Consider the following 12,452-nt stretch of genomic DNA (forward strand, 5'->3'; position numbering starts at 1 on the left):
TTACTCAGAGGTTGCCAAGGCAGTGACACATCTGCCCAGAGAAGCTGTAAGTGCCCCAACCCTGGAGACAATCAAGGCCAGGTTGGATGGGGTTCCAGGCAGCCTGATCTGGGGGGCAGCATTGCCCATGGCAGGAGGGCTGGAGCTTGATGACCTTGAAGATCTCTTCCATTTGAAGCCATTCCATGATTATACATTTCAACTTCTTCAAGCAGTTTTCAGTCTTTAATATCTTAAACAGGAAACTTGGAAACACTAAACTTGTAGGCCAGGTGGCTCCCAGAATTGCACTGCTCTGCCTGTTATAATGGAAGGCATCAGGGAACTTTTCCAATACTGTACTTTCAGTTAGTTGTGACTTTGCAAAATTCTAATTACTTAATGGATTTTGTGTCAAGAACACGGGTTCCCAAATCCTGTTAGAGGTGCCTTTGAGAGTCATTTGTTTGCAGCTAATGAGTAGAGAATTGTTGGACCTTGACAACTAAGTCTAAAAAGCTTACTGTATACTCTGCATATACTACACAAAAACTAAGCATAGGTCTTCCTTTTGAACTGCTCATACCATACATCAGAATAACAAAGAAGCTGAGCACGCTGAAGCCCTCCACAGTCCCTTTTCCATGCTATTTCCACAGAGCATGAAAATTTTGTGCAATTTACCATGCATACATGACTTATTGTGTGAATGTACCATGAAAAAGATGAGAACATTGGTTCCACTGAAAGCTCTCCTTAGTTCATAGTTTCTTGAGCATATTTGTTTATCTTCATACCCATCCCTGCTCCATCCCTGATGGCACCGTAAGAATAGCAGTGCAGAGCCAACATCAAGTTATAGTTTAAACAACCAAAAACACCAACTCTTCATTCAGCTACTGAGATTCTGACATCTCTAGAAAAAATCTTTTGCATACAAAACTCAGCTATTTTTTGTGCCATCCAAATTACCACAGTGGATATGTAGCATTACAGATATGCAGACCTCCTGAGCATTGTGAGGTCAAAGCCATACAGAAAAAAAACAACCAACCAAAATCTAGGGGTATTTTGTAGCTGTGGTTCTTGTAAGCGTTTGTTTTGGAAATCATCACTTCAGATACATTGCTTCTTTGACTTAAAGGATATAATCCTCCAGTACATATTCTCTTTCCCCCCCTTATTTTTGTGCATCAAATATTTCTATGCACAATATATGCTGTCACAACAGCTCTGATTCTGCTGTTTGGGAGGGACAATAGCTACATAGGTGTAATGATTGACAACGGTGTTCTGCAGCTTATAAAAAGAAGTGGAAACTGAACACAAAAAAACTTCACTTGCTGTTCAGGTAAAACAACTGGAACATCAGTTTTTCAGATGGAACAACTGCCATAGAGTCTTAAAGAAAAAAATAACCCATCCCAGGAAATGGTGTCAGGAGAGCAACATAAAAACTTATGAGTAACACATGTTTTTCATTTGTTTATCTAAGAAAATTGAACAAGCATATGTTTACTTGCATGTAATGATGCGTGCTTGTGTGTATTTTTGAACAGTGCTATGTGCTCTGAAGTTTGACATTTTAAAAATTGCCTGAAAGCCACAAAACAAACTTGCCTGCTTGAACTCTGCCTGTGAAGGGAAGCAGAAGTCTGTTTACAGCAAGTTTAAATATATACAATTACTTCTTGATTGTGAATGGTAAATACTAACTGCTATATGCTTCATGCATGCCATGGGCTACTTTAAGGTTTTGCATATCTTTTCCTAGTTATTATATATTTTGAAATTAACACACCTAATTAAACAAAGATTTTTAGTCTGTCTCTACCAGAAATCCATCTTAATCCATCTTGCTGTTATTTACCATAGTAAGATATTGCCACCTCAAAATTATTAAACCAGGCCATCATATACAACAGTACTTTTTCTCTCCTTCTATGTTACTTGAAAATTCAGAGAAAGGCTGGTGAATATCAGCCAGCTTTCAAATGCTAGTGATGCATACAAGAGAACTGAGTAGTCTCATGTTACAGAAGAAATAAAAAAGGAACTTAGTGCAGTGGTAGCAACAAGCCTCACTTGGAGCAGGTTCTTTGGTATCTAAAGATTTGCCACTAAAACCTGCCCAGCCCTATAAATGAGCTCACCAACAGCACTGGCCTGGGTGAAGGAGAAATAAAGGATTTTCCATGGCCTATGCAACAAGAAATCTTTTGAAGGGATTGGTATAAATCCAACTTTCTCCCTTCATTATTCCACAGTCAATAATTTAGACTAATAGGTATGGTTAAGATGATGCACCCACTAATAAGGGGAAGTAGAAGCATTCACAGAGTTTCAATGTCAGGTTGGGCTCTTTCTGATGAGTTCAGCTTATCAGGGAGACCACCAGAAGGGTTCCCAGCCAGGAACAAGCCAGATAGGCTTGTTTGCTGAGCTGTTTGCTGAGCTAGCTTTGCAGATTTAGCAACCCAGCAGCAAAGAAAGATGGTTCATTAATATTATTTCCTGATTATAAGGCATTTTTTAATTGAGAACAGAAGAGATGTCTCCAGATACAAGCAAGACAGGAGTAGATGCTTTTTCTGATTAGCTCAGCTTTTACTAACTGAAGAGTTACTTATTTTCTGAATGGTATTCAGACAAAGCAGGAAAAAAGGAAGTTTAAGGAAGATTGGTTAAAATTGCATCTTAACTTTTTACCCAAGGAGAACATCACTCAAGTGGCAAAATCTCTTCAGTTATGCAGATAAAAAGTACTGTAAACAAGTTTTATAACAAAATCAGCCTTCAGAAGTAATTAAACCTCATTCATCATTCTTTCTTCTCTGGGTTAGAAAGGTAAATAATATGTTCGGTCACCCTCAAGCAAAAGTTTGGGGGCTATGTCAGTGCTATGTGCATGTTTTGATATTGATTGATTACCAGCAAGCCTCAAAAAACTATTAGGATGGGGGGCTGAAATTCTGAGGAGGAGGAGCCCCATGAAGTTCTGAGAGCTGCATTTTCACAGCTAGTGTGGTGCAGAAGGCTAACTCAAGATGCCTTTGATTAAATCCACACTTAATTATTGAAGAACAAGGTAGTATAAATAAGGGAGAGGGACGATGTGCTCAGCTCTGCAGTATTAGTCATATATTTCATATGTAAACAAGTCACTATATGTCACATTAATTAGCAGCAGTTATGGTTGACTCTGCAAAGGCTTACTAGCAGAAGAGCTACCGGTTTGCAAACGAGCTGTCAGCTAACAAACTGCTGCGAGATTTTTTTTTTTTGCAATTCCAATTGCAATTAAGTGATCTTCACTGAAAGGATACTAAGAAAAACTACCTTAGCAAGAAGATGTTAGCAACAACCCAGGAATTTCAGAGAAAACTCTAGAGCTTGATCTGAAAAAAAGTTTGGCATTTGTACACTTCCAAAATGAGGGACAACCAAATCTGAAGCCAGCCGGACACTGTTGGCCAGGTTATCTATTTCAATAAAACATTACTTTTTTCTTTTTTAATTCCCACAGTGCAAGTTGAAGAATAAGAGTTTCAACTGAATGAATTGGAAGGAACTCCACTCCTTCTGAGGAAATAAATTGTAACATACATAAAAACACAATATATGATATAATTAACTGTAGATTATATGCTATTTGTTACATAAAAAATTTAGGTATCTATTATTACAACATAGAAGGGCTTAGCTAAGATTTTTGCCCAAGTCAATTTGCCACATGGTTCAAAATCAGCCTCTCCTCTCGGGCAGCTAGGAAGATCATTGGTAACTGTGGGTAAGCAAGGTGAACTTGAGCTGACATGATAAATGCAGGTCTGTAAGCAGCAGTGCCTTTCTGAGAACACCTTTTCATCTCCTCCTTACTTTCAGACTCCTCTCTACAAAAGGGAACACAATACTTACTTTCTGTTCCATACTGCCAAGTACACAACAAAACCTCAAACATTTCACTTTCCATTAGGACTTAAATTTAGGTTTATTATGGCCTCATTTCCTGTTAGATAAGCCTTGATCTTATTTTAGTAAGCTGCTCCCTCTGTATGCGCCCCAACAAGAAAGCCGCATGCTAGCACACATCCTTCAGTGAGGTCCACAGAACACAAATGAATACACATGGCTTATTGCCACCAGAAGTTTGCTTTTCATTTACAGTGGAGCTGCAGAAGTATCCAGGGAAATCCATGAAACTTAGTTTATTTGCAAAACCTCTCCCACATTCTGTCCTCACACCATTGCAGAATGCAACTGGTGAGAACATTTACCAAAACACAAGTTGTAGCTTATTTTTCCATAACACACATTGACTTTTAGGGCAGGATAAGTGAAATATTGTAGCCCTGAAAAATTCTAAAGTCAAAATGTTACTCAAGTCAAAAGGAGTCTGATTTTTGAACTAATAGGATGCTTGCATCTTATGATATTTCAGAGGAAGATGAAGACTGCCCATGAACAGGAGGTTTGATTTTATGTATTCAAGACAAACATGTCTTAAACAGGGAGATACAAAATATAATTGCCAAGACAGTTTTCAGCACATAAGCTTTCAGAAATGAACAACTAAAAGCACATTTATTTAAAATGGTTTCTAGCAAGAATCAAAACACAGATCTAGGCTCCACTGCACTGATTTGGATGGGTCTGATCATCTACAACTCTGAAAATTACTACAGTATCTCATTTATTTGCAAAGTGAATCAGAAGTTTCCTTCTTGGAAAACAAAGATAAGCTACTTATTTTTGTTAAAACACATCTCCAGAGCACACTGACTACTTACAAAAGCAAACAGGAGAGAAAAAAAAAAAAGGACAAATCATTCTCATCATGTTGTTGATGCCCATTCATGAGTTATTTACACAGTAATTTAAACTTTAAAGCCTGAGGAAAAAAACCTTGGATAGCCTTTTATCAAGTCCAGCTCTTAAGATTGCCAACTGTAAATATAAAAATCAAAACCAGAAGTTAAATCGTACTTCTTGTCCCTGCATCTAAATTAAAAGCAGAATCAGACACTTGAATTAGTAAAACCAATGACATCAACATAGTTACAATTCCTGAGCTTAGTCAGAGGTGATCATTAGCAAGCAGCAAATTAATTCCCGTCTCAGTAGAATGGGAAATATATATTCCCACCTTCTTAATGGGCAAGGAAAATAACGCACACAAAATGAAAAAATCCAATATGAAGACTCAACTTCCGTAATGGACCATGTGTATTCTTGGTTTTATCCTCCATTAAAACAGACATGCTCCAGAGAAAAGCATGTACATATAAACATACAGCTGAACTTCCAACTCTTTAGTTCAAAGTATAATATCTTGACATTAATCTTGGAAATATAAAAGTAAAGGAGTCAACAACAACAAAAACCCCGTGGCACTTTGCTACAGCTCTCAGCCAAGACATTTGGTTTGCTGAGACCAAAGTATTAAAAAAAAAAAAAGACAAACCACCCCTCTTTTTGCAACACAAGTGCTGATGTCTCAGATTTTTCACTCCTGCAATGGCAAGCTAAATCCTGCTGCAAATGACCGTGACACTGCCAGTTTAAAAAAAAAAGGGCTGTGAAAGGCCTTTAACAACAGTGACCATGAAAAAAAGAACAAAAATTTGCTCATTTCATATTGCACAAAAACAGAATTTATTTTCCATTGAAAGATCGTTGTTTCATATAAACACGGATTTTGTGAAGTGAGGGGATTTTAAGAACACTGTTAGCCTGATTGCGTCTAGAAACACTGGAAAGAGGATGTCACTATTAACAGACCTCCACACTAACTTCTAGATAGCTATGCATTTACACCATCATCCTTTGCTGGTGTGAGTTGGAGATTCAAAAAAATGCAAAGCAGAACTGATTTGAACAACATCTGTTGTTTTGTAACTAACAGAAGAGATGTAAAGCACCTTGCTGTATTTGGAGCACAAGAACAGTACAGGTAGTGGCACAGGCACCTTTCCACGCTATATTGCTAAGAAAGTAATAAATGGTGTCTAGTCATCAAAAATCAGGGCACAGAAGGGCACCATCCCATCCATGAGTGGACTGGCCTTTCTGGAGCACAAAGGACCTGCCTCTTTTCAAAAGAACCACTTTCTAGTACTGCCTAACCTCAAGGTAACTTCAAGTGAAGGTTTACATTCCTCAAAGGCCAAAAGCCTTATGAAAAACTCAGAAGTCAAACATACCTGGCACACTACCTACAATAGGTTTTATCAGCTCTATAAAACACCAAAAAATGCAATATGTAACTCATCTCACATTTAATTCCCTTCAACTTGTCTAAGCTAATAAAAACCAAAACTAGAAGCCAGACTCAACATCAAGACAGCAGCATGCTGCATAGGTTTGCAATTTTATTTTTTATCATAGTGTGCTGAACAGGATAATTATTCCAGAGTTTAAAACAGAATCTAAGATTTGACTGAAATTCTGACAAACTTTACATTACACAAATAAAGAATAACTTGGTTATACAATTTGTTTCACTATAGAAAGTGAACGGATCAAAGAGGATGCTATTTGCTGGAAACTTCAATAATTTCATTCCTTCTCACTCTTGGTAGAAATAGAGCTATATAAAGCTACATTCATGAAGACTGGCTACTTGCCGAAAATCTAATGGTTCCTTCAGATCCTGGCCTGATATTATATTGTTGTGTTTTTCTTATTAAAATACAATTACCCTCTCTCAGTGGTTCAGCTACATTAATTTCTAGTAAACAATTTGTCAACAGCAAATACACTTAAAACAGCTGTAGTTCCTTCTGGATCTGTACTGTTATTGAGACCATATGGCCATTACGGCGATGTTGTTTCCTCTTTTGTCCTCTCCTCTTGACAAAGTAATTTATCTTTAATGTGCTAACACACTTCAGAGCTGGCCTGGACTTTATTTTTAATCTCCAGAGATGCTAACAATTTCAAAAATAATAGACAGTCCAGGGAACAGAGCATGGTCAGTTTTAAAAGCAAAACCTTCACAAAATTCGTCCACTCTTTTTTCTTCATTAATAGCAAGATTACAGCAGAAATTAGAAATAAAAAAATAGCAAACATGTTGTGCTATACCTGTTTCCTCAATGATACTTCCACTTTTCAGTGTTCTTATCAGCATGATTAGCAAAGAGTGATACTGAATCACAAAATCATGGAATTGCTCAGGTTGGAAAAGATCTTAGAGATCATCAAGTCCAATGCAACCTAACCATACTACCCTGACTCTAGCAACCCTCTACTAGATCATGTCTCTGAGCACCACCTCCCTGGGGAGCCTATTCCAGTGCTTAACAACTCTTTTCCTGATATCTAACCTAAGCCTCCCACAGTGCACGTAGAAGTTAAATTCATGGAACACCAAAAGCAAGTTCCATTTTACCAAGTAGTCCAAAGAATCTAAGCATCAGGAGACTGATTTGAGAAAAAATGATTAAAAATACTGCTTTGTGGATATCAGAGAGCCGAAGGTGAGGACTTGCTCAAGCCTTTACTCCAGAATTAGGCCAGAATTAACGTTCAGTTTTACTTCTGTATGGAGTACAACTCCGCATCTCCTGTTCTAATCACTTGAAGATGCTTTTTGAAGTCCTACTTTCAGGTATTCTGTATGCATGTTATCTAATGCATTTGTAATAAGAAACTTACATGAAGTGGGATTGGAAATGAAGACCAGCAATCTAACCCCTCCAGTATAGAAAAAGCCTTCAGATCTTTTAAAAATTAATAGGAGAAGCATTATTAAGTTTCTAAATATTTTAAATAAGGACAGCATATTGCTAACAAATTTATAGTTCAGGAAGTTTTGTTGACATACAGAAGGGATTTGGCCCATGACCGTGGCTCAGTTGTGCAATAAAGTATCTCACATTTGCAATGTCCTCTCCAAAAGGAGAGCACAGCTCTCACACCCTCCTCTAGCTTTCATTTACCAGCAGTTTACACAGCTTTACCTCCATGGCTTCAAAATCTGTCAGAGCCACTACTAAGTCCTTGTCATCTCACCATCTTGCTAACTGCCCACCTTAATTGGCATGCTCTCCAGTTTCCCCAGAATTAGGCACAGATGAATAGAAGATCATTGTTTAGAGGGTGCATTCGCCCATTAATTTGGAATAAAGAGCAACTCCTGACTTCAAAGTGAGAGGAAATCCTGTAGCAACTTTTAGATACCTGTTTTTGAGACTATCAGACCACTTTCTAAATTCTCACAGAAGGTGCTTGAAGTTACTTTTCCAGTCCTTGCCACAGTCAGCTTCCTGCTGAAGTTGCATTGCACAAAGCTGACATCTCAAAACAATGCTGTATCACCTTTGCTATTTCAGAGTAATGAACTCTAGCTTCCCAGGATTTAGTGGGACCACAGCAGCTTTAATTCAAGTAAGTATCAAGAGGTTGAAGCTAAGAAACTTTAAAACTCTTACTTAATAGCCAGTAATGTACAATTAACTTGAGAGTACATTTGCTACATAGAAACATCAATGAAACAAAACAGCTTCAAACATCAGGGAAGGGGAAGATGACATTCTCCATTGTCTCTAGTCCACTTTACTCATTTGTGCTTTGTCATAGATTTCATCTACTTACAGTCCCTTATTTCCACATATGCCCAAGAGTCTGGCCAGGACCACTTGCTTGTGACAGAGTGGGAACACCTAGCTTTCAAGTCTTTCACTTCTCAGGATTCCTCTTGAATGGTGAGAACTAAACACGAAACAGATTTTATATCCTTTGAGTCAGTAGCTGGTATCCTCTAGTACAATATTCTTGCTTATGAAGGTTCCTTCAGCCTTAGGCAACTTCTTTTTTCTCATTTGAAAAAACATGCCTATTTTGTTGATGGCCTAAACATAATGGCATATAAGATTTGCTGCAACACTGCAGCCATCCTCCAGGTTGTAATCAACCAATCAACAAAACTTGACCCCACACAAAAATACCTTGTGCATCTACTCAAGAAGAAACACGGTTCACAGCCTGTCCAAGCACAGCCCCACTTGTCATAGCCTACTTCAGCTCCTGCTAAGGTGGAAGATGCAGTCAATACAAAGAGGGTATTAAAGCAGAAGCTCTACTGAGGCAAGCCTTAAAGCAAGAAGGAATATGTATTTATCTTGAGCACAAAGAGAAAGATATTACATCAAGCATGTGAGCATCTGGGAGATACAAACCAGAATCTGACTTTCTAGTGCTTTCTTCCCCAGGAAGAATAAAATATTCCTAACTCTATTTGTCCACAATACTTGAGCCAACATCTTTGGGTGACTATACAAAAGCCCTTAATTCCAGACACTGTCATCTTCTACACTTGGCTTTTTGCAGCCATTAGGGCAGCTTGGTGTCACCATCACCAGGCAGTAAGCTCAAAGCCAGCACACGAGCCTTCTTGCAAAGATGAGTGATAGAAACCTGAACATTCACAGTGAGAAGGGGAAGGAAAAAAACCTCTTCCAAAGAGATGCAAGGCAAAACCAAATGAAAACAAAAGAACAACGCAATAAGCAGCAGTTATTTTAGGGGAAGTTAGACACTATAAGTATACACACATATATATAGATAGATAGAGATCGTTAAGCAAGTCTGCATTTTTTCACAGCTAGAATCGCATAACCTCATATTTTTTCCAGTTGGTTATGTCCATTTCCTTTGTTTCAGTGATGTTCCAAATACACAAGTCTAGTACCACTTCTTTTTTTCTAAAACCAAGCAGACCTTTCCCCCTCCCACCCATCAAAAAAAAAAAGAAAAAAAAGAAAAAAAAAGAAAAAAAGAATCACCGTACTTTAGCACAAGACTTTTCTCTTACCTTGTTTGCATAGTAGCTCAAACATTTATCAAAAGGTGAATTGCCAAAGCACAGCAGCAGAGCCAAGGCTCAGGTACATCCTTTGCTCTCCCCCAAAACCAGAATCCTCTCTCCTTGCTGAATACTCAGGAAGTGGCTTAGCAGCCAGGTCCCAGACCATTGCAGTTCTAGAGCTGCCTTTTAGAACCCAGGGAACCTCTCTCAGGCTGGAAACCCACTGAGCTAGCTGCTCATTTCCATACCCATAACAGATTACCTCATCATCACCTGGCTTTAAGTGGGCTAGCAACAAGGCTCAGCTGTGTAGCGCTAATCAACCTACACCTGAGCAGCAGGGCGTTAATCTCCTCATCTCCATGATTTGTTGCACACCACTACAGCTGCAAGCAGAAATAAAAGTCCTACCTTAGCAGCCTGACCTGTTGTCCTGTGGTTTAAGTTCTCTTCAGAGGTCATAGAATTATTAAGGTTAGAAAGGGTCTCTAAGATTATCTATCCAACCATCCATTTACCATCAAATTTGCTCACTAGACCATGTCCTTAAGCACCCTTTCCTTAGACGCCTCCATAGATAGTAATACCACCACCTCCCTAGGCAGCCTGTTCCAATATCCCTCTACTCTTTCAGAGAAGTCTTTCCTAATGTCCAAATTGAATGTTCCCTGGACAACTTGAGGCCCTTCCCTCTCATCCTATCATTGTTACCTCAGAAAAGAGGCCAACACCCACTTCTCTGCAACCTTCTTTTAGGCAACTGTACAGAGTAATGAAGCATCCCTTGAGCTTCCTCTTCTCCAGACTGAACAATCCCAGTTCCCTCAGCTGCCCTTCATAAAAGCTGTGCTCCAGACCATTCACAGCTTTCCATTCTCTGGACATGCCTTGAAATCTTTCCCATAGCAAGGGGCCTAAAACTGAACTCACTCCCTCCAACTAAAGAAATTCTATTTCCCAAAATGCTGCTGGGTCAGAGCTGTTTCATAAAAAGGAAAAGTAGTAAAACTTAGCTCACCTTCACGTTGACTACACTCGCTATGTGCTTTGGGATGAAAAAACACACCAGCATTAGCTCAAGGATGGGAAGAAGTACATCTCAGCAGCCTCAGGTAGATCTTTTTAATGCTTGCCTTTATTAACAAAATGTCCCTTTTCAAATTGCATTTAGATAGGAAGTTTCAACAGGAAGCTGAAAGAAACTGAAACCTGCATGTTAGCAAACCCTGGTGCTTTATATGAGATTTTAAAAGAGACCTCAGTCAGACCTTGGCTCCCTGCCACATCCCCTGCATCATTAGTAGAGCCACATGCTGCTTTTCTAATTGTAGGCAGCTGAGGTGTTGGCCTTTGGCCCCTCTGTGTTGATTTGAGGAACTAGCTGTGTTGTTCTAGGACCTCAGTTATATGCATAGGGTTCTGGGTCTCTATCTGGGGACAAAATGCAGGAAAATTAGGTTTGGTGTTGACTATTTTTAGGTACATTCCTTATTGGGCTTAAATTTCAGACCTATACTGAAAGAAGGCATCAATTGTGAAGTATCACCTCAGTAATTAGTTTTTCACATTAGCTGAAAAGCTCAGCATTCCTTCATTTGATCAGAAGTCTGTTCTTCTCATTCTCTGTCATTTTATATATTTTTAAGACAAGTCTGATCTTTTAAACTTGAGGTCTTATGAACTAGAAGTAAACTTCTGTAATACAGTAAAACTGAGGGCTAGAAGTTTTAATGCATGTTAATTTTATTCTACAGCAAACAAGCAATGGCAGTAGATAGGGAATTTCAAACACATTGAGAATTCAGTTACATAATGGTCACTCAGAAATGGCCCAATGCAAAATGAGCCCATTTTCATTAGATACCAAACTCATCTCTTTCGCTCATATCATAGAATTACAGAATTGTTTGAGCTGGAACGGACCCTTACGACCACCAAATGCAACTCCTCCTGCACTGAAAAGGGACACCTACAGCAGATCAGGGTGTTCAGAGCCTCCACCTGGCTGACCCTGAGTGTCTTCAGGGATGGGGCATCCACCACTTCTCTGGGCAACCTGTGCCAGTGCCTCACCACCCTGACTGTAATAAACTTCTTCCTTATACCCAATCCAAATCTCTACTTGTTTCATTTGAAATAATTTATATAATTAATTATTAATAATTAATAATAAGTTGTACCACAGCCTTTGTTTTCCTCTGGTGGCTTGAAAGCTGTGGCAAGACCCCTGGACAACCTGAATACGGACACCGCAGGAGGCTGCAGAGCGCTGAGGCTGCCAACAACTGATCTGAAAGTGCACTGTAGGAAGTGCTGTGGTGTTTCTATCTCTGCTGGAGGAAATATCTACTGTGTCACGTTTCCTGCAAACAGAGCTCCATTTTAACTTACTGTTAGCTACCAGAGCACTTAATTCCTCTGCTAGTATTATTTACTGCTGAGTATGTAGCTGCTGTCAATAGACGTACACTCCATATGAGTGACTTGATTTTGTAGCTTCAATTGCTAAGATGAATGAACATTCAGTCATATTAGCAACATCATTACAGTTAATTGCACTTTTATTATGCTCCCCTTCACTGCATAAATTACACTTTTTCTAATGCTCACTAAGAATACTGGCTGATTTAAAGCAAGCTCTTCCCTGCAATGTTCTTGTTCT

The 12,452-nt window shown here is 38.9% G+C and overlaps 1 protein-coding gene across 2 annotated transcripts in view; it reads right to left on the reverse strand.

Annotated features, from left to right (window-relative positions):
• Positions 1 to 9,822, reverse strand: part of KCTD3 (potassium channel tetramerization domain containing 3) — a 95,735-nt gene extending 85,913 nt beyond the window's left edge. For both annotated transcript variants that reach the window (XM_010706707.3, XM_010706706.3), the window contains exon 1: positions 9,797 to 9,822. In XM_010706707.3, the coding sequence (XP_010705009.2) occupies positions 9,797 to 9,807 (11 nt within the window). In that variant the 5' untranslated portion in view covers positions 9,808 to 9,822. The remainder of the gene's footprint in view (positions 1 to 9,796) is intronic.
• Positions 9,823 to 12,452: the final 2,630 nt, after the last annotated feature.

Source organism: Meleagris gallopavo, chromosome 2, assembly GCF_000146605.3.
Source record: "Meleagris gallopavo isolate NT-WF06-2002-E0010 breed Aviagen turkey brand Nicholas breeding stock chromosome 2, Turkey_5.1, whole genome shotgun sequence".
Taxonomy (NCBI): domain Eukaryota; kingdom Metazoa; phylum Chordata; class Aves; order Galliformes; family Phasianidae; genus Meleagris; species Meleagris gallopavo.